Below are 22,873 nucleotides of genomic sequence, written 5' to 3'. Positions count from 1 at the left end.
CTACTTTTGTATGATGCTTTCTGTATAATTTTTAAAGCACTGCTACAAAGGTGGTGTATTGTTTGTTGAGGTTCTCCCTTCTGGAAAGAACAAGAGTACTCCTTACCTGCTTGGAAGAAAGCTGTAAGAACCAAAATTACAAGTCTGCTTACCTGAGGTTTAACTTTCGATCTTCATCGCTGCCAGCCTCCAACTACAGAGAAAGAAAGAGAATGTCACACCACAGACACCACGAGCAACAAGCCTCCGATACTACTCTCACATTCTCTGCTCTGGTGTCTGAAAAAGACACAGACATCCAGGAAACCTGGCTATTTCTAAAGGGCCGCACCCTTTCCTCACCAGTCCCGCTCTGCTGTTCCTCTGAGTAATTTCCAGGGAGGAATTATCGGGTTTCCCCAAGTGTATCCACATGCCTTCCAGAATACCATGGATCGATTCCTGCAATTGAACATTCCTATCTGGCATCACACTCAACACACTCATTTGGCTCTCAGTTCTCAACTTTCCAGGGTTGTTTAGGATCTTATCCTGTTTTTCTTTTTCGAGGGGAGGGGGCTATGTTTTAAGAGAATCCATTTCCTCCTTCAAGCTAGGCAATGGCTGAGTGATCAACGGCATCTTAAGCCCTAGTGCTCGGGTTTTAAAAAAAACCATTCCAGGCCAGGATCAGGCTGTCCATCTATGGGTCTCAAAAGCTCTTAGTGGTTCTCAAAAAGGCTTAAATGTTTGATACAAAACTCTCTATGCTATTGGTTTATTGACATAAATGAAAGAAAGGGATATTTAATATTTTCTAAAAGTTAAAAGGCCAGGGGCTGGCCTGGTGGTGCAGCGGTCAAGTGCGCATGTTCCACTTTGGTGGCCCGGGGTTCGCCGGTTCGGATCCTGGGTGCAGACATGGCAGCACTTGGCATGCCATTCTGTGGCAGGCGTCCCACATATAAAGTAGAGGAAGATGGGCATGGATGTTAGCTCAGGGCCAGTCTTCCTCAGCAAAAAGAGGAGGATTGGCAGCAGATGTTAGCTCAGGACTAATCTTCCTCAAAAAAAAAAAAAGAGTTAAAAGGCCAAGAGGGTTAGGTTCCAAAAGTAACCACGACTTAAGCCCCAATTGCAATTTTTCCTTTTTTCTTTCAAGGAAAAAACTGAAATGAGAAGAAACATATCCCCACTGCCCATCCCCCCACCCCGCCCACCCCATCACATACACGCACAACTCTGCACCTCTGATTTTGGCATGTTTTGTAATGTTGCACAGAGGAACCCAGTTAATGGGCAAGAGAAACCTCAAAAGTAGTGATGGCTGGTAGAGATGCAAGGCTGATGGAGGAGAGAACCCAGACAGAAGCCAACAGCGATGGAAAAGGGTACAGAGCTAACACAAGGACTGGCCTGGGCCGCAAGGCACACACACCGAGGTGGGAATTTCAACAGAGAGTGAGTACACCAGAGGGTCCCGGAGTCCCTACATTTTATTAGGATAATATATGTGGGGTATGATGCAGAGGCAAACACTGGTGGCCAATTAGTTCTCACGCTTCCTACCCGACATTGAAGGAGAAGTGGAAAAACTGGAGAAGGCTCTGCTGACCACAGGGCCATGAGTTTCAGCCCTCAAGTGAAGCACACACAAAACCACTCACACAACAACAAACTCAGACGAGAATACTGGCTCTAACTCAGTGGTTCTCAACCAGGGGCATTTTTCTCAACAAGGGACACTGGGTAACGTCTGGAGCCGTTTCACGGAGAGCGCTACTGGCATCTAGTGGGTGGAGGACACTGTGCTGCTAAAAATCCCACAAGACACCAGACAGTCCCCCACAGCAGAGAATTTACTGGCCCCGATGTCAGCAGTGCCGAGGTTGAGAAATCCTGATGCAACCCAGAAAAAGGGACTGGAGATCTGCCTGTGAAAATTAGTCACGTTGAACGTTTGTCAAAAATAACAATGTTACCATCCATTCCTGAAAGTTATTGATTTATCTCTTCTTGTGCGCTTCGCCTGTCCTCACAAAGGAAGGAGATAAGGTTAACAGTAAAATGACATAAATGAGATAATGAAAGATTGGAAACAAATGAAGAGTGTTGCTTTGCCAGTCAGGCTGTGATTTCCCTCAGTTCCCACACCGAGTAGCAGGATGGGCTGAGGCCCAGAGAGGGGAAGTCACCCGGGGAGGGTCAGGCCGGAGGAAGAGCCAGCCGGGCCCCTCATCTCCCAACTCCACGCGCATGCGCTTGCTCTCTCTGTGTCATCTTGCTTCATGGCCTACCCTCTGTGGAAGAAAGCCTCGCCTTCCAGGGAACATCTCGGCCTCTGCTCGCTCACTTGGTGACAAAGGCTGCTGAGTTACTCAAGTCAAAGAAAGCTGGCTGAGTTTTATTCTATGTTTTTTGGGTCATGGGCACTTTGTGACAATAATGCTTTATATAATAATTTTAAATGTGTCTAGTGGAAACAACCCAAATGTCCAACAAAATGCAGTACATCCATACAATGGAATATTATTCGGCGATAAAAAGGAATGCAGTACTGACCCATGCTACGACACGGATAAGCCATGGAAACATCATGCTAAGGGAAAGGAGCCAGTCACAAAAGACCACGTAGTGTAAGATTCCACTTACATGAAATGCCCAGAATAGGCAAATCCAGAGACAGAAAGCAGCTAGTGGTTGCTCAGAATTAGCGAGAGTGGGGCAGGGGTGGGTGGGTGATGGCTAAGGGGTTTCTTTTTAGAGTGATGAAAATGTTCTGGAATTAGATAGTGGCGATGGTTGTACAACCTTGTGAATATACTAAGAACCACTGAATTGTACACTTTAAAATGGTGACTTTATGGTATGGGAATTATATCTCAGCTAAAAAATAATAAAACTTTTAAAACGTGCCTAAGGCGAGAATATATCAGGTCTAAATAGCAGAGAACGTGGGGTTTACAGTCGGAGACCTCGTCTAAGAGGCCCTCAGTGCAACCCCTTCCTGAAGCCAAACTCCTCACTCATCTCACACGGTTTTTGAGAAGGGAACACGAGATGAAGTGCCCAGAAGTACTCTGTAAACTCCAAGACGGCAGTCACAGGAATGACGCAGGAGAACAGATGTCTCTGTGGGGAGGAGGGAAGCTCATAGCCTAACTTCTCAGTTGCAGCCAACTGGCCACCAATGTTCTTTCTCAGTGTGCAGAGGAAGGGTTATTAGAATCTTCCGTCTGTAGACGAGATAACTCACTCATGGCTCAACCTCGCAGCCACTCCAGACACGTTCCTGCCAGTCCCAGCAAAACAGGCCCAAGAGGTACCCGCCGGGAGCCGGCGGGACAGACACGGCTGCTACGCCAAAGACTCGTCTGTTCCTCTGTCTCTTACAGACCCACACAAACCCTTTCGTGTTATCAGTCAACTTCCTCCACGCTCTCCCCGGAGAGGGGGCCTGAACCGCACAGATGCTGGCAGGGCCACTTCCTGGGCCTGCAAGCTCCTCCTCCAGCCTCCTCTCTCCTTTCTCTAAACAGTTCGCCATCTCCTCCTCCAGCTGCTGTCTTCAAGTCAACACTCGGCCTTGCTATGAATGTGAGTTTAGACCAGAGGCCTTAACCAGTTTTCCATGAGAAAGTGGGGGAAAGTGGGGAACAAGGGAGTCGCTCTGCAGCTGCAGGAGTGATCTGCTCAGAGGCCTGAGGGCCCAGCCTAGCACAGTCCAACCCAAGTGTCAGCCTCTGAGGACCAATTCCCCAATTGACCCCAGGGTGAGGAGCCAGCCAAACACAGGCCTGGTCACACACAGGCCCACAGAAACCTGCACAGTGCAGCGGTGCCCTCTCAGCCCCAGAATGCACCCGTGCGACCACAGACACCCGAGCATCGGCCTCAGCCATACAGCCAGATGCTCATTAACACGCAGTGCCGAAAGACAGCTCAAAAGGGAAAACCCAGACTCAGCTGCACACAAAGACATGACACACTGCCACAGAGCACCCTGAGCTCACTCAGTCACTGTCACACAGTGACACGGCACGCGAGAGGCACAGCCATGCACACCAAGAGCCGGCGCTCCAGGGGCGTGCCGTCGGGGAAACAATCTCACACATTCACAGGGGCACCCCCGGTGGCGTCTCTCCCAGCATCACACGGGCACAGTTCCCAGCAGACAGGCCACAGAGTCACACACAGGGAAAGTCACACAGTCAGGCCCACAGGGAGAGGGCCTACACCAGACACAGGGTCACAAATCTCAGAAGCAGTGTCTCTCACACAGTCACCCAATTAGGATTCCCGGCCCCTCACCCAGTCTCCTGCACATTCACCCCCAGACAGGGGCTGAATATCCAGGGTCACTGTCACACACCCAGTCTCCTGCACAGTCATCCCCAGATGGGGGTCACACCTGCAGCCACCCTCAGATGGGGGGGTCACTGTCACACATACATGCTCCCGCACAGTCACCCACACACAGGGTCACTGTCACACACAGAGTCTCCTGCACAGTCATCCCCAGATGGGAGTCACACCTGCACAGACACCCCCAGACAGGGGGGACACTATCACACATATAGTCTCCCACACAGTCACCCAGAGACAGGTCACTGTCACACACACAGTCTCCTGCACAGTCATCTCCAAATGAGGGTCATATCCGCACACCGAGTCACCCCTAGACCGGGGGGTTACACCCACACCCACAGTCTCACTGCACAGTCACTCCCAAACAGGGGTCGCACCCACAGAGTCACCCCCCCAGGCAGGAGGTCACTGTCACACAGTTTCCTGCACAATCACCCCCAGAGGAGGGTCAGAGTCAAAGTTTCACTGCACAGTCACCCCCAGACGGGGTCATGCTGCACACAGGGTCACCTCCAGGCGGGGGTCACAACCGCACACACGGTCACCCCCAGGCGGGGGTCACACCGCACACACAGTCACCTCCAGGCGGGTGGGGGGGTCACACCCGCACATACTGTCACCCCCAGGCGGGTGGGGGTTCACACTCGCACATACGGTCACCTCCTAGGCGGGCGGGGGTCACACCGCACATACGGTCACCTCCAGGCGGGTGGGGAGTCACACTCGCACATACGGTCACCTCCTAGGCGGGCGGGGGTCACACCGCACATACGGTCACCTCCAGGCGGGTGGGGAGTCACACTCGCACATACGGTCACCCCCCCAGGCGGGCGGGGGTCACACCGCACATACGGTCACCCCCAGGCGGGCGGGGGGTCACACCGCACGCGGCCTCCCGCACAGTCACCCCAGTCCGGCTGCCCGGCGGGGTCGCAGAGCGGGTTCCCCGCAGGCCCCGGCGCCCTGCCCGGCCCTCGCGGCCCAGGCCGGGCGCGGGCTCACCTCGCTGTTGCTGGCGGAAGAGGAGGCGGCGCTGGGTGTGGGCGAGCGCTGCAGGGTCACCAGGGCCATGGCTGCGGCGCGGCGCGCGGGGCCGCCGAGGCCTCGGGCCGGAGCCGGAGCCGCCGCCGCCGCCGCCGCCCGGGCCGGGCCGGGGGCGCTCCAGGAGCCGCGCGCGGGCGGCCGGGCCGAGCGGGGCCGGGCCGCCCCTCCCCCCGCCGGCCGCCGCCCCGCCCCCGCCTCCCGCGCCGGCGCGCGCCGGGCCCAGCGCGGGGAGGGGGCGGGGCCTAGCGTGGGGAGGAGGTGGGGCTCGGCGCGGGGAGGGGGCGGGGCCTAGCGTGGGGAGGAGGCGGGGTTCGGCGCGGGGAGGGGGCGGAGCCCAGCGCGAGGCGGGGACGGGGCGGGACCCGGCGAAGGGAGGGGCGGGGCCCAGCGCCTGGCGCAGCGAGGGGAGGGGGCGGGGCCCGGCCGCGGAGAGGGGGCGGGGCGCGGGCCGGTGCGCGTGCGCGGAGGGCGGGCCGGAGCAGCGGCCCGAGGCCCTGCTGGCTGGTCAGGGCTCTGCGCGCCTGGCCCGCCGGGCTGGACGGTGAGCGAGGCTGTCCCCAGGGGCCTCCCGCTGCGCAGGCGGGAAACTGAGGCCCTCCGGCCGCGCAGCCTGGACTGCGCAGGGCGGGGAGGCGCAGGGACCAGGAAGGACGCCCCCGGGTCCCTGCGCCTGGAGCCCCGTTCGCTTGGTCCTGGCCTCTGCGATATTTACGGAGCGCCTACTGAGTGCCCGTCATGGAGTATTCAGCAGTGAGCAAACTAGATTAAGCCCTCAGGGATCTTACAGAGGTGAATCAAATTGGTAGGCACGTCTTCAAAATTGTTTTGCTAATCCTTCTATATGAATTCCTTCTCTGTGTCTAGAAACCCAGCCAAATTCCCTTGGGAAGGCTTCTCTGAGAAAGGGACATTTGCTCTGAGGCCTGACCTACGAGCAGGATAGCTGGTGAAGGGAGAAGACACAGCTCTGGGGTGGGTTGGAGGTGGGGGCTGCACAAAGGCACAGAAGCTGGAAGGAGGTTGTCCGCTGGCACCCAGGGAGGTGAGGAGGGAGAGAGTGGCCTGAGTCAGGATGCGCTCTAGAGAGCTCTGGATGCTGCGTGGAGAATGGACTGTGGGGCAGAGGGGAGAAGGGAGACCAGGGACAGGGTTGCCTGGGGAGAGGGGATCAGTATGGGATGGAGAGACGGATGTGGAGTAAGATACCAAGAAGGTGGTACTGTCTTGCCTCGGTAATAGGAAACTTTTCTTTCATCCAGAATCCTCAGTCTCTCCACGTGCACATTGCACAAGCACCCCCAAATGCGCTGGTCCAGTCCTGCTCCCATCTTAGTGAAGGGCTCCACCATTCATCTAGCTGCCCAACCAGCAACCCTGGCAGCCTCCTGGACCCTTCTGCCTGCTTTCCCCAGATCCAGGAACTGGGGCCCCCTGCATATCCCTGGGGTCTGGCCCTCAGCACCGTTCATCTCAAAGGTGGCTCTTAATGGGGGCCCTATAGCCCCTCTGGAGTATTTCTTGGGAAATTCGTGAGAATATTTTTGATTATCTCACAGATGGGGAACGGACAGCTATTGGCGCTACTGGCGTTTAAAGGGTAGGGGTGCTAAACGTCCTGCAAGGCACTGGACAGTCCCCCCCAAAGAATTGCTCCCTTCCCACCAGCCACCCGTGTGGGTGAAAACCCCATTCATAATTATCTGAAGCCAGATCCTAACACCGTTTTATATAGCAACACAAAGTGTTTTTCACTGACTTTTCCGCAACGCAACTATGTTTCAATAGAGGAAAGAATGTGCTTTGTTTTCTTTGAGCGCTTTGTCAGGAGTTGTTCACCGCTTGGGAAAAGGAGTTTTAGGTGGCATCACCGTTCCTAGTGTTAGAGGGTTCCACCCAACACACCTGCGTTTGCAGCTGCGATTTTGGACAGATGGCGACACTTATTTAGCACTTATTTTCAAATGTCAAATATCAGACAAAATTATGGGCAATATTCAGTTGAATAGTGGATATCTTACTTCTCAAATCCAAACGCATTCATTAAAAGCAGACACACTTCTGAGATTTCCCTGCATCCTCCAGGGGAGTTGTGCCCAAGCATTTCCATGTTGACATGCATGTTGTTTTGTTAGGACTTATTTGTCTTCTATGTTAGGGCCTTTAGATTTGGGGATTTTAGATTACCCGTGTAGGTGCGCTTTATTGTCTATTAATTTTGCTTCCAGTTAGCAGTCATTACAAACTATTTGTAAAAGGGGTGTGGGTTTTTAGGGTTGGGAACCTTGGGCCAATGGTTCTCAAATTGAAGTGTTCGAGAATAATCCTGGAGAAAACACAAGACTTCTAGGTCCCACCCTGCAGAATTTCCGCTTCACTGAGTTTTGGAGGAGGCTGGAAATTTTGCATTTGTGACAAGTTTCCTGGTGATGCTGATGCTGCTGGTCTGGGAACCACTGCCTGCACAATTGCCGAGGCCTCTCGCTGGTCTTCCCTCCATTCTCTTTCTCGCCAATCCATCAAGAAATCCATACCGAGATCTGATCCTGCCACCCTCATGGCATAAACCTAGTCCCCAGCTTTTCCAAAGGCCATCTCCACCCCTTCTCCCTTCCTCCTAGAGCTGAGAGCTCTGTTTCCTCCCACGACGAACTTGCTGGCCACCACCTCCAAAAAGCCTCAGGGCTGGATTCAGTGTCCCTTCCAGGATTCCATAGTCCCTGTTCTACCCCCAAACACACGGCAAGTGTCTGTCACTCCTCATTGTCACAAATCTCTGTCTTGTCACAGGGTTCCTAAGGAAAACCTGAGGAGCAGGGCTGGGACCAGGGTGAGGGTGAAAAATTTAAGGGGCCACACACACACAAAACAAAACTCAGTAACCAAGAGAAATAATATTTTAACGCAACATTTTAGACCAAAATTAGTGCAAAAAAGTCCACAATGAATGACGTATCAACATTTTCAATAAGGACAGGATCGGTACTGTGTTATTGATTTTTCCTTTTGCCTCAGGCTTCCACAGGGCACATGAGGTACTTTTCTTGATCCTGCCTTGATTTGACTCTGTCCTCATTTAAAATTTTGGTCATTCTAAACCCTTCTGTGACAACAACCTGTGGGCTTGACTCTGGCCTGTAAGGGGCAGTGGGGAGGAGGGTGGCGATGAAAGGAGAAGTGAAAGTTCCCTGGCCTCAGTCTGCAGGCCTCCAGGAACCCTGGGAGTGGAGGTGGGGAATCAGCTGGAAGAGGCAGGTGCAAAGTTCTCTTGCATTCAGAAGAGCTCTTTCCTTTCGATATCAATGTAATTTTTTTCATCATAATTTATTTAATCATCTTTGAACTCTGTAGTCTCAGCTCAGTTTTGCAACTATTAAAAACAGCAAGTTATTGAGTTATTTGCTTTCTGCTAGGCATTATGCAAAATGATTTGCAGGTGTGTTGAGGACATGGTTTATTAACGTGTGAATGTCCCCCACTCATGCTCCAGGGTCACCTCCTCCAGGAAGCCTCCTCTGACCAGAGGCTGAATTAAGTGTCCTTTATCTGTGCTCCCACAGCCTCTGTGCCTGTTCCTGGGTCGGGCCTCCTTGTTTGTTTCTTGTCACACTGTCGTGATTCTCGTTTCACGGATGAGGGAATTGATGCACAGAGTGGTTATGTCATACACTCAAGGTCACACAGTTACGGAGTGGTGAAGCTGGTATTTGAACCCATGTTTTTCTACTTTAGAATTCAGGCAAAAGACTGAGGTTCTTCCAGGACAGCCTAGGAGGGAGCAAGGGAAGAGAATACGGATAGTTCCCTTTCAGAGCAAATAATTTGCAATTCTTCCTTAACTATTTGAAATGAAGTTCAGAGGCACTAACGCTCTGGTAGGCTGAATAACGGCCCGCAAAGATGTCTGGATCCCAATCCCTGGGGCCTGTGAGTATGTTACTTGACAGGGTAAAAGAGATTTTGCAGATGTGATTAAGTTAACGATGTTGTAATTATCCTGGATGATCCAAGTGGACCCGAGATAATCCCAAGGGTCCTTATAAGGGGGAGGCAGAAGGATCAGAGGGAGGAGTAGGAGATGTGACAACAGAAGAGGTTGGAGTGATGTGAGGACGGCCACAAGCCAAGGAATGCAGGCGGCCTCTAGAAGCAGAAAACAACAAGGGAGTGAATTCTCTCTCAGATCCTGCAAAAAGAATGCAGCCCTGCCGTCACCTTGATCTCAGACTCCTGACCTCTAGAACTACAAGACAATTAATCCCTGTTGTTTTAAGCCACTACATTTCTGGTAATTGGTTACAGCAGCCATAGAAAATGGATGTAAAAACCAACATACACATTTACCGTAAAAAAAAATCATTATAATGTCATAAGCCAATATGTTCTAGACACTTCTTGGACATTGTATCATTTTCTCATTCACTCAACAAACATTTATGGAGTGCCTATGCTCTGCTGGGCGCTAATCTAGGAATTTGGGGTCCATCAGTGAGCAAAATAGCGTTACTGTCTTTGGAGGACGTCCAATCAAATGGAGGATATAGCCAAACAACATATAAGCGAACAGATTTAGTATAATACATGCATAGAATATATGCATATTTAAATATCATATTTAAATGAATTAATATCAGTAAAGCTCTTAGAACACGACAAGCACAGATAAGCATCAAATAGATGAGAGGGCCAGCCTCGTGGCCGAGTGGTGAAGTTCGCACATTCTGCTTCACCAGCCTGGGGTTTTGCTGGTTCGGATCCTGGATGTGGACCTAGCACCAGTGGTCAGGCCGTGCTGAGGCAGTGTCCACATAGCACAACCAGAAGCACCTACAACTAGAATATACAACTATGTACTGGGGGGCTTTGGGGAGAAGAAGGAAAGCGAAGATTGGCAACAGATGTTAGTTTAGGTGTCAATCTTTAAAGAAACAAACAAATGAAACAGAATGTCAAGCAGTGAAAAGAGCTTGAGAGAAAAAGCAGGCTAAGGGGAGAGGGAAATGGAGGGAGCTGTTTAGGCAGGTGGTCAGGGGACCCTCTGGACAAGGTGACACTGAGCAGAGGAATCACTATGACAACCACACCAGGGAGGTATAGAGACCCTGGGGTGCCCCTGATTCACGTTGGCTTCCTGATTTAGGAGCTATGAGGCGCCGGGTCAGGGACTTCCTTTTTTGGAGGCTCACTTTCTTCCTCTGTGAAATGAGAATAAGAACAAGAGCGCTTATCTTGTGGGTTGGTTTTGAGGGTTGGACACAATAATGTGCATGAAAGTCATAGTGCCGTCTTACTCATCAATGTTACTTAATGTGATGGGTCAAATTGTGTCCACCCAAAAAATGTGGAAGTCCTAACTCCCAGGACGTGTGAATGTGACCTTTGGAAATAGGATCTGTCCCAATGATCAGGTTAAGATGAGGTTATTAGGGTGGGCCCTAGTCCAATATGAGTGTGTCCTTACGTAAAGGGGAAATTTGGACACAGAGACAGAGGCCCAGGGAAATCACCTTGTGAAGATTGGAGTTATGTTGCCACAAGCCAAGAACACCCAAGATTGCCGTCAAACCACCAGCAGCTAGGAGAGAAGCATGGGACAGATGCTCATAGCCCTCAGAAGAAACCAACCTTGCCGACAGCTTGATTTCAGACTTCTGGCCTCCAGAATGGTGAGGCAACAAAGTTCTGCTTTTTAAACCACCCAGTTTGTGGTATTTTGTTACAGCAGCTCTAGGGAACGAATATACCTAATATTATCATTTCCCTGGATGCAGAAACTGAGGCTCAGAGCAGAGCTAGTATTTGAACCGGACCCCGGGACCCATGTGCAGGTTGTCAGCCTTTCTAGTCTGAGAGGTGACTGTTTGGATGTGCTCCCACATGCAGGGAATGGTGTTCCGAGAATTCAAAGGCTTGGCCACTGGGCATGGTGCCCAGGGATGGATCTGGCAGATGCTGGTACCCAGGGCTCCTGCCAAGGCTTCTCTCTGAGCAGGTTGATGGCCACCAGCAGCCAGGCAGGCTGGAGCTCTGCATTCCTATGTGGAGTTGGCTAGGGTCTCCCTTCTCCTGCTCACCCCCTGATTTAACCTGGTTTCGTTGGTTTTCTCTGCTAGGTAGAGAGGCTCTGTCTCCCTCCAGGCCTCCCCTGACCTCTCCAGTGGGTGTCCTCACAGCACTTGGGCTAACCTGACTCTGCCTCTAACTTGCTGTGTGACTACAGGCAACACACCGACCCTTGCTGGGCCTTGGAATCTCAACTTATAAGATGGAGTGATTAAATGTCCCATGACAGGGGCTTGGTTAGATAAATTTGGATACATGCATATAATGGCCCCCAGTGATCCCAATCTGCTGGCATTCATGCCCTTGTGGAGCCCTCTCCACAAGGATTAGGGCTGACCCGTGTAATCACTAGGATACTGCAGATATGACAGTGTGTGGCTTCTGAGGCTAGGTCATACAAGATACGGAGTCTTCCATCTTGCTCTCTCTTGGATCACTCGCTCTGGGGGAAGCCAGCTGCCAAGTCATGAGGACACTCAACAGCCCTCTGGAGAGAGATCCTCCTGCCAACAGCCAGCACTGACCTACTAGCCATGTGAGCGAACCACCTTGAAAGTGGATCCTCCAGCCCTGATCAAGCCTTCAGATGAGACTGCAGCCACAGCCAACATCTTAACTGCAGTCTTATGAGAGACACTGAGCCAGAACCACCTAGCCAAGCTGCTCCCAGACTCCATACCCACAGAAAATGTAGGAGATAATAAGTGTTTATTGTTTTAAGCTGCTGGATTTTGAGGCAATTTATTGTGCAGTAATAGAAAACTAATACAGCAGCCATATAGAAGTATGTTATAAAACAGTGCACTACTACAAAGAGATTTTCATGAAATGTTAAGTGGGGGGAAAAATAAAGTAAGCCACCAAACAGTATATGATAATAGGATCCAGTTTTGGAAGTCAAATGTGAAGAGTTCTAAAACTCTATCAAGGAACAAAAAAGAAGACATAAATGGAAAGATGGAGAACCTTTGTTTTTGGATGGAAAATTTCAGTATAGAAGATTTATCAATCTCTCTGAATTAAATTAAATGCAATTCTAATGAAAATCTCAACCTGATTTTTTGAGGTGTAAGGGATCATGATTAGAGATAACTGAGCTAGCTGACAATTGTTAAAAACAAGACAACAGGCCCCAAATGGAGCTGTATGCTAAGCCCCATGTCACCGAATGGAGACTTAATTATAGTTTCAACTCTCCCAGAAATGGAATTTTAAACCAGTCAATCAGGAATCACCCTAATCAGCACTAGTTAAGTAATCTGCCTGATAGACCCCTTCCATTGCGCATCTGCTTTACTCATTACCCTAAAGCAAGGAATGTACACTTTGAGGAGAAGAATGAACGCCTCCTTTCTTGTGACTCTAGAAAAGGCTCCCTCCCCATGATGCCAGGGTCATTGTTGACCTGCTGTGTAGGTGCTAATCTGTAACAAACTTCTCCTTGAACCTTTGAAAGAATGTATCCTTGTCGTGCCCGATGTGTATCTCTTTTTTTAGAAATGGTTTATAACCGTGCTGAAAATCACTCTTCCCTAGAGCACTTTCTTCCTTTCTGAGGGCTGTGGCTCTTGGGCTATAGTCCTCAGTTTTGGCTCAAATAAAAGTCTCTTTTCCTTTTGCAATAGAAAGGTTATTGATTATTGGCATCAACATTTCTTGGCATAGTCGGCAGGCTTTCAGAGACACTCACCTGAGACCACAAGGAGCCTACGCTGAACTGGCACTTGGTACCAGCTCGAGTCCATGACATCCTTGCCTCACTGCCCTGTTCAGATGTTTCAGTGAGTTCTCCTGAAATCCCTACCCCCTTATTTAAGTTGACAGTTCCCTCACTTTTTTTTTTTGAGCTGTTTTAGGTCTTAAGACTTAAATATCTTAAGGATGTCACAGTACTTTGCCTGAGTAAGGAGAACCCAGGGGGAAATTTGGACTAAACTGGGTTGGCTGACCTTTTAATTTGCCTTCAAAGTTGGAAAAGATTTACATTTATAAAGTCTGAACAAATTGTATGACAGCAAAGTGAGAGACTGAACTCATCCAGCTCCAAAGACAAGGGACGTGTGCTCCTTCTAGCCACGAGGGGTTCTCAGGCCACTGAGAACCTAGTGGAAGTGTCCTGGGTCGATCCTTGTGATGTGCAGTGGGCCCATAGGGAACTCCATCATGATCATTCACGTTAAATAATTAACGGCTCATCCAGGGATCCACACGTAAGGATTGGTCGTCCAGTACTCTGAGCCCCGACGGTAGTTTTAGATTGCTGGGGGGAGAAACCAAGACATATAAGAGAGTGTTCACAGCCTTTTAGGAAGTAACACCACAAGAGGCACACTTTTTTTTTTTTTTTAAGATTTTATTATTTCCTTTTTCTCCCCAAAGCCCCCCGGTACATAGTTGTATATTCTTCGTTGTGGGTTCTTCTAGTTGTGGCATGTGGGATGCTGCCTCAGCGTGGTCTGATGAGCAGTGCCATGTCCGCGCCCAGGATTCGAACCAACGAAACACTGGGCTGCCTGCAGCGGAGCGTGCAAACTTAACCACTCGGCCACGGGGCCAGCCCCACAAGCGGCACACTTCTGACCCACTACACTGCCCTTGGGAATTGCTTGGCCTTCATATTTAACACAAACTAAACGAAAATGGGAAACCACACTTCTAAAGCCGACAAGCTCCTGGAGAGGCAGTCACCCACTGGAACTCCAGCTGGCTTTATGTACAATACTTACAGAGCCTCTGCTTGGAAGTACTTAACAAAACAGGAAAGTTTAATGAAAGATAATTAAAGTCTTAGATGGCCAAAATGGGGAACCCCTACTCTAAGTCCTCTTTGGCAGCAATGCCTCATTCGGTGCTCCAGGAGGATACGGATATAAGAAATAGAGAGAGGACAGCTGTAATGGTTGGATGTTTAGATCAAAAGAACTTGAGATAATTTAAAATTCCAGTGGCCACTTTGGGGCTCCTTTGAGCTTCCAAAACTTGTCTTTTTGTGCACTAGAGGTGATAGCTGTGGAACAGACAGATTAAATGCCACCTTTAATCTCTTAAGAGTCAAGTGCACCACCTTCCAGCACCCTGCTCAAAAACTAATGGTTCTAGAAGTTGCAAATATTTACAAAGAACAGCAAAATCTTACAAAGATTGTTTTGTGTCTGGAGAGTTTGGCTTGGTAACCATCAGGTTTGGGGCCCCAAAATACAGTCAGACAGAAATGTGGGTTGCACCCCATTTGCAGTCAGATATGGTTGGACAGAAATGTGAGTTGAATGTCATTTGCAGCCAGGGTCCTACCAAACTGCTGCCAGCCTCAGGGGAATTACATTGGCCGTTAGAAGGAACTCTTAATTATATAAGCTCACTTAAGAAGTGCACTTCAGCAGGCCAGCCTGGTTGCATAGTGGTTAAGTTCGTGTGCTCTGCCTCAGTGGCCCAGAGTTCACAGGCTCGGGTCCAGGGCACAGACCCTACACACTGCTCATCAAGCCATGCTGTGGTGACATCCCACAGTCAAAGCAGAGGAAGATTGTTAGCTCAGGGCCAATCTTCCTCACACACACACACACACACACACACACACACTAATGGAGTTGTTTATACTGCCAGAAATATTGCTGTTTGTCCTGGTGAAAGCTGACAAGATATTTAAAAGCATTTGGCAACTTACGATCAGAAATTTGTCCAGATTGGAAGCTGGTAGAAATTTTTTGTGTAGGCTTTTCCCCCTAAAGCTATGTCCCCAGAGGGAAAGAAGCAAATTAAGGATGATGCAGCCGGACGGGTAGATCAGCCTATGATGTCGTTTAAGTCACAACCCAATTTCTGAGGAATTGAAGGCACCTGTCCTTATCTTACAAATCTTTGCAAAACTGGAAATGCAGCTCGAGCGGCAGTTCAGACTCCACTCATTCCCGTTCTCCAATCCCAAAGACCTCCCATATTGGTTTGATTGAAATAAGCATGTTTTCAGAGTTATGAACATCAGATATGTTGCAGACGTTATCTCTGTTACAAAATTTGTCAGTAAAAATAATAACTTAGAATGATAGCTGATTTTATCTAATGTCTTATCAAGTTTTTGTAAGCAATCAACGTAATTATTGGGAACAAGTAAACTAAATAGATGTAAAAAAGATAAAAGGTTTTGGGTAAACTTTTTAACAACAATTGCTTTAAAATAACTTCAAAACCTTTTGATAACTTAAAAACTGAGAATTTTTCTAGATTAAGTTAAGTGGTAGGAATTTATTGAGTATCTAGGTCATTTTCACATAAGATAAAATATTAGAATTAATTACTAAACATAGATTTATCTACCTTTGGTTTGCTATTTCAGAAAAACTAGAAAAATATTTGGGTTTACTAATAAATATGTTTTGTGCCATGCTGAAAAATTTTCTTTGAAAAGGCACGTTTCTAGAAAGTGTATAAATACTTCCAATTCTTCCAATTCACAGAATGCTAATGTAAAAGAAAATTCATAGTTGCTTACTTGTTAGTTTTCACTAAAAATTAAGGCTTCTAAGGGTAAAGAATTCTAATTAATATATGTGATTAAAGCTACTAAAAATTAATAGGGGGAACATATCTTTATGCAAGGAAAGTAGGATATATGTTTTCAGTAAAGAAGGTATAAGAAATGGAGATATTTTTGTGTGTTTGTTAAGAAAGTAAATTGTCTTAAAGTACTAGGAAGGAGGGAAGGCATGAGACAATTTCTGAATGTAAAAATAAAGCTATAGAAGGTGTGTGGAAGAGGAACCCTGAGGAAAGAGTTTTGAGCATGGTCAAGTTGGCTAAGATTAAAATGAATTTAATTAAACGAATGAGTTTTAATATCAAAAGGAAGCTGGTGTGAAATTAAAATTTTGTTCTTTTCTATCTTGAAAGGATAATTTTCTTTTTTTTTAATTGAGTTATTGATAGCTTACAATCTTGTGAAATTTCAATTGTACATTAATGTTTGTCAGTCATGTTGTAGGTGCACCACTTCACCCTTTGTGCCCACCCCCCACCCCACCTTTCCCCTGGTATCCACTAAACTGTTCTTGGTCCATAATTTTAAATTCCTCATATAAGTGGAGTCATACACAGATTATCTTTCTCTCGCTGGCTTATTTCACTTAACATAATTCTCTCAAGGTCCATCCACATTATTGCAAATGGAATGATTTTGTTCTGTTTTGCAGCTGGGTAGTATTCCATTGTATATATGTACCACATCTTCTTTATCCATTCGTCTGTTGCTGGACACTTAGGTTGCTTCCACGTCTTGGCTATTGTAAACAGTGCTGCAATAAACATTGGGGTGCACAGGACTTTTGGGATTGCTGACTTCAAGCTCTTTGGATAAATACCCAGTAGTGGGATGGCTGGATCATATGGTAGTTCTATTTTTAGTTTTTTGAGGAATCTCCATACTGTTTTCCATAGTGGCTGCACCAGTTTGCATTCCCACCAGCAGTGTATGAGGGTTCCTTTTTCTCCGCAACCTCTCCAACATTTGTTGCTATTAGTTTTATATATTTTGTCATTCTAACGGGTGTAAGGTGATATCTTAGTGTAGTTTTGATTTGCATTTCCCTGATGATCAGCGATGATGAGCATCTTTTCATGTGCCTATTGGCCATCAGTATATCTTCTTTGGAGAAATGTCTGTTCACATCTCCAGCCCATTTTTTGATTGGGTTGTTTGATGTTTTGTGGTTGAATTGCGAGAGTTCTTTATATATTATGGATATTAAGCCTTTGTCAGATATATGACTTGCAAATATTTTTTCCCAGTTAGTGGGTTGTTTTTTTGTTTCAATCCTATTTTCATTTGCCTTGAAGAAGCTCTTTAATCTGATGAAGTCCCATTTGTTTATTCTTTCTATTGTTTCCCTTCTCTGAGAAGGCATGGTGTCCGAAAAGATCCTTTTAATACTGATGTCAAAGAGTGTACTGCCTAGGTTTTCTTCCAGAAACCTTATGGTTTCAGGTCTCACCTTTAGGTCTTTAATCCATTTTGAGTTTATTTTGGTGAATGGTGAGAAAGAATGGTCAATTTTCATTCTTTTACATGTGGCTTTCCAGTTTTCCCAGCACCATTTGTTGAAAAGACTTTCTTTTCTCCATTGCATGCCCTCAGCTCCTTTGTCAAAGATAAGCTGTCCATAGATGTGTGGTTTTATTTCTGGGCTTTCAATTCTGTTCCATTGATCTGTGCACCTGTTTTTGTACCAGAACCATGCTGTTTTGATTACTGTAGCTTTGTAGTATGTTTTGAAGTCAGGGATTGTGATGCCTCCCGTTTTGTTCTTTTTTCTCAGGATTGCTTTAGAAATTCGGGGTCTTTTGTTGCCCCATATGAATTTTAGAATTCTTTGTTCTAATTCTGTAAAGAATGTCATTGGGATTCTGATTGGGATGGCGTTGAATCTGTAGATTGCTTTAGGTAGAACGGACATTTTAACTATGTTTATTCTTCCAATCCATGTACATGGAATGTCTTTCCATCTCCTTATGTCGTCATCCAATTCTCTCAGAAAGGCCTTGTAATTTTCATTATATAGGTCCTTCACTTCCTTAGTTAAATTTACCCCAAGGTATTTTATTCTTTTTGTTGTGATTGTGAATGGTATTGTATTCTTGAGTTCTTTTTCTGTTGGTTCATTACTGGAGTATAGAAATGCTACGGATTTATGCAAATTGATTTTATACCCTGCAACTTTGCTATAGTTGTTGATTACTTCTAACAGTTTTCCAATGGATTCTTTGGGGTTTTCTATATATAAGATCATGTCGTCTGCAAACAGCGAGAGTTTCACTTCTTTCCTTCCTATTTGGATTCCTTTTATTCCTTTTTCTTGCCTGATTGCTCTGGCCAGGACCTCTAGTACTATGTTAAATAAGAGTGGTGATAGAGGGCATCCTTGTCTCGTTCCTGTTCTCAGGGGGATGGGGTTCAGTTTTTGCCCATTGAGTATGATGTTGGCTATGGGTTTGTCGTATATGGCCTTTATTATGTTGAGGTAGTTTCCTTCCATGCCCATTTTGTTCAGAGTTTTTATCATAAATGGCTGTTGGATCTTGTCAAATGCCTTCTCTGCATCTATTGAGATGATCATGTGGTTTTTATTCCTCAGTTTGTTGATGTGGTGTATCACGTTGATTGATTTGCGGATGTTGAACCATTTGAAAGGATAATTTTCTTGAACTTTTAGTCTGCTCTTGGTAAAGACATTATAAAAGAATTTTCTTACTTTTGAATGTCTACCTCAAAGTCAGGAATTCTATGTTTTTCAAAATAATCTCCTATGTTCAAAGAGCTGACACCTCTCTATCAGGAGAACTAAGGGTTGCTGGGTTTTTTTTAACTCTTTAACTTTCTCTGTTTGCCTTTAATATCTTCTGTCATCACTTTGGCTAAATGGATAACTAAACACTGCCTCAAAGTGACCTTTGATCCTATTTGACCAAGGTTTCTAAACGTTTTGATATTTTTGACAAACTTCCCCAAATTCAAACCACAAATTAACTCTTTCTTTTGACCTAAAAGTAACTTTGGGAATTTCCAGTGGGACATGGGACCTCTCAAAGAATTTATTCTCTCCTCATCTAAAGAGGGAGATATTAAACTAATTAGGCTTATTTGGCATGTTAAATTATATGGGAAGCATTGTCAAATAAGTGACGATACATCTTCTTAGGTTATGTTGTGTGGATAAATGTTATTAATGCAAGTGTTTTAAAAATTGTATAACATTCCTAAAATTCTGATCTGTCCTGGTTATCAATCATAATCCTAGTTATTATCTTAAAATGTTGTCACAGAAATAACCAAATTTTCTTGTGAATTGCCTTATAATGTTAAATCTTTTGTCATCTATAGAGAGTGATTGTTTTACTCTGATGTTTTTGCAGATGTGTTTCATCTTCAGAGAAATTCATGGCAAGACCTCTGACACTCTAGAAATCAGGTTTCTGATAAACTTTCAGATCATAAAACTGAACTGGGTAAGAAATTACAGAAGTCTAACGGAGAAATCAATGGCTTCATAAAACAGCTAACACAAGATCAAGATCAAGTATTAATTACATAGGACTCCATAACCAAGGAGGATGCTCTACTATTTTGTTTTTCCAGATTTTAAGAAATCTTTTAAGTTATCAACAATTTGGTAAGATATACCTTTGTGAACAAAGATGGAACATTTACTTTTTCTCCCTACCTCATCCCTTGGGAATTCAGAAGCTCTCGGTGAGTCTTCTTATTTTCACTTGTATAAATAATCAGGCCAAGTTTTTAATATCAATGAATTCGTTTTACTGTGATTATCTTTGGCAAAAATCAAGGTAATTGTGGAGAGAAAAATTATGTCGCCCCTTTGTAGATGTTGGAGTCTAGGCCTGTTAATTGTCTTTGAGGTTTTTATATACCTGTAGACTGGACTCCCCTGGCCTAAGTTATTGCCTTTGGTCTCACCAACTGCTCGCAGTGCCCTCCTTGGAAAAGATGAACTGACCCCATGTGGGATGGTCACCAACAGATCGTTGTTGGTACACAACCTTCTGCTGATCCCTTGTTGTCTTATGCTAACATGACCAACTACTATAAGTCTCTAATCTCTAATACTCAACCCCATCAACGGGATAAAGAAGCTTTCCCAGATTCCAATTTAAAGGATCCTGTTGGTCACAGTCTAGAGCTTGGTAATTGGGTATTCTGGAAATGACATGAGAAGAAGACAGCCCTTGAGCTCCATTGGACAGGACCCTACCAAGTGCTCTTAACCAGTGACCCTGCCGCAGAACTAGAAGGCCTTGAACCTTGGAGATACGTCTCACAGCTGAAGAGATCTCCACCTGACATCTGGTCCTGTACAAAGGCTGGAGACCTCCCCATCAAATTGACTAAGAAGAGAAGCCGCTGACATCTGGGGCAGAGAGCTCCTCCCGATGCTCAGGACCAGGCCTCTATTCTTACTATTTCTCTATTTTATTGTACCTGCTACTTTGGACAATATTGGACACACTTGTCTATCCCCCTCCTCCTAAATTTAATCTTACTGTAAGACCAGGGAGACTATGGGAAGCTTTATGGCTCAGCCAAAGTTATATTCAGGTGTTACTACTACCCATTTAATACTAGTCTGAGGAACTCAATGCTTTTGGGTAATCTTTATCCTAATTGAAACAAAGCCATTAGCCTGCAATGGCAACAACATATTTGGTGGGTTGATTGGCACTGGCTCCAGAGGGAAAGTGAGCCTTAGGAGCTATAGGATCAGGACTAGGTATTCTTGGACGGGATGAGCCTGCCTTTTAATGAAGAAAGACATTCAAGAGAAAAAAAAAATCCAATACGAAAAGGTAAACTAGAAAGACTATTATTCCAAGAAGAAGGTAAAAGATGGAAATCTGCTTGGGCTGATAATTTAGCATTAATAAAATGATTAGAACAAACTGAATGTATTATGACAGAAAAGGCCCATACCTAACAAGGGGGAAAAGCATATATTTTAACTCAACAGGGCTTTTAGATATGCTAATTTAGATGGAATCTAACTGGCCTGAAAAATCATTGCAAGTGGAAACTGAAGATCTTATTAGTCTATTAAATTAGTCCGCCCAAACTTATCATAAAGTACACAACGGTGGATAAAGGAGGCAAATACTTAAATTAGTGGAAAATTACCAAAATACCTGTGACAGATTCTTTGGCTTCTTCTCGTCTCTTTAACTCCACGCCTACTCCACATTGGTTACTTTAAATATTATTGATTGGTTTCTTCTTATTATTTTTTTGGTGAGGGAGATTGGCCCTGAGCTAACATCTGTTGCCAGTCTTCCTCTTTTTGTTTGAGGAAGATTGTCGCTGAGCTAACATCTGTGCCAATCTTCCTCTGTTTTATGTGGGACGATGCCACAGTGTGACTTGATGAGCGGGGCTAGGTCCGTGCCCGGGGTTCAAACCCATGAACCCTGGGCTGCCAAAGTGGAGCATGTGAACTTAACTGCTATGCCACCAAGCCGGCCCCAGGTTGGTTTCTTATTATTGTTACTATATCTGTTCTATAAATGTTATAAACAATGTAATCACAAAGGGTTGTACAAAAGCTCACATAATTCGACTTAATTGAAAAAATATATATAACCTGTAAAAATACTTCCCCTCTTAGTGCATATCTCTATGATTGGCAATTATATTTGGCTGTTTCCTCCCAAGGTGGATAACTGGGGAGGTCAATTAAAATAAAGCCCAGCTCCAAGGGACATGATAGACCCAGGGCAGGAAGCAACCTCCCTGCCATCAAGGGACAACATTTTGATCATCAGTACTTTCTATCGAGAGATTATTGACCGAAAGGGAGAAATGATATAAGAAATTTTTATATTTTCAAGTATATGGGAAAGCCGTTCTGGTTTAAACTCAATTTGGCCTGAATTTTATCTGAATCAAAGAAGCCTGACTTATGGCCTATGGAACAGACATTATACTTCTGCTTTAATCATTACCCTAAAGTAAGGAATGTACTCTTGGAAGATAAGAATTAACGCCTCTCTTCTTGTGACTCTACATAAGGCTCCCTGCCCTTTATGCCAGGGTCATATTCACTCTCTGTGTACGTGCTAATCTGTAACTAACTTCTTGAACCTTTGAAAGAATGTATCGCTGTCGTGCCTGATGTGTATCTCTTTGTTTAGAAATGGTTTATAATAGTACTGAAAATCACTCTTCTCTGGAGCACTTTCTCCCCTTCCAAAGGCTGCAGCTTCTGGGCTACAGTCCCCAGTTTTGGCTCAAATAAAACTCTCTTTCCTCTTACAATAGAACGATTATTGAGTATTTGCATCGATGTATGAAAAACAGCCAACACACTTCAAGAGAAAAATGCCCCCCCCTCCCCGAAGTAGGCACTTTATAAAGAAATAAACGGAAAGATCCCTCAACGGATGAAAAGATTTGCAGTCTCTCTAGCAGGGCTAGAACTAGGGTAAGGCAAGTGGGGGGAGGGGTGCCAAATTTAAGGAGGCTCTTACTCTCAGAATGGTGCAAGTACAGGGTGGGCACCTGAGGGGTGGAAGCCTCCTTAAATCTGCAAATCGATAGAGCCCTTCTGGGGGGCCATTTGGCAAAACAGATCAAGATTTAAAATGTGTAAACTCTTTGGCCCGATGATTCCATTTCTAGGAATTGGCCCTAAGGAGATAATTAGATAAGTGTGCCAAGAAACACATCCAGGATATTTGTAATTTCAAAAAATTACAGGGACAATCATCACTAATCATCAGGGAACTGCAAATCAAAACTACACATTTCAGTATTTAAAACTGGCACATTGAAATTCACAAAACAGAAATCGTTGCTAGGATGGGAGTGGGGGGACCACGAAGACACCCAGCTAGCTTTTAACTTTTAACCGTTCTCTTGATGAACTCG

General features: G+C 45.9%; 1 protein-coding gene across 7 annotated transcripts in view; it reads right to left on the bottom strand.

The window, feature by feature from the left end:
- Positions 1-5,545, bottom strand: part of SSH1 (slingshot protein phosphatase 1) — a 61,541-nt gene extending 55,996 nt beyond the window's left edge. For 2 of the 7 annotated variants that reach the window (XM_070275332.1, XM_070275333.1), the window contains exons 1-2: positions 5,350-5,392; positions 153-193 (exon numbers count right to left, since the gene is read on the bottom strand). Coding sequence is in view for 4 of the 7 variants with exons in the window: in XM_070275328.1 (XP_070131429.1) it covers positions 153-193; positions 343-486 (185 nt within the window). In the remaining 3 variants the exon portion in view is untranslated. The other 5 variants (XM_070275329.1, XM_070275330.1, XM_070275334.1 and 2 more) reach the window with 5 other exon arrangements.
- Positions 5,546-22,873: the final 17,328 nt, after the last annotated feature.

The sequence above is a fragment of the Equus caballus genome, chromosome 8 (assembly GCF_041296265.1).
Source record: "Equus caballus isolate H_3958 breed thoroughbred chromosome 8, TB-T2T, whole genome shotgun sequence".
Taxonomy (NCBI): Eukaryota; Metazoa; Chordata; class Mammalia; order Perissodactyla; family Equidae; genus Equus; species Equus caballus.
The sequence above is the reverse complement of the archived record's forward strand: the minus strand, read 5'-3'. Positions and strand labels throughout refer to the sequence as shown.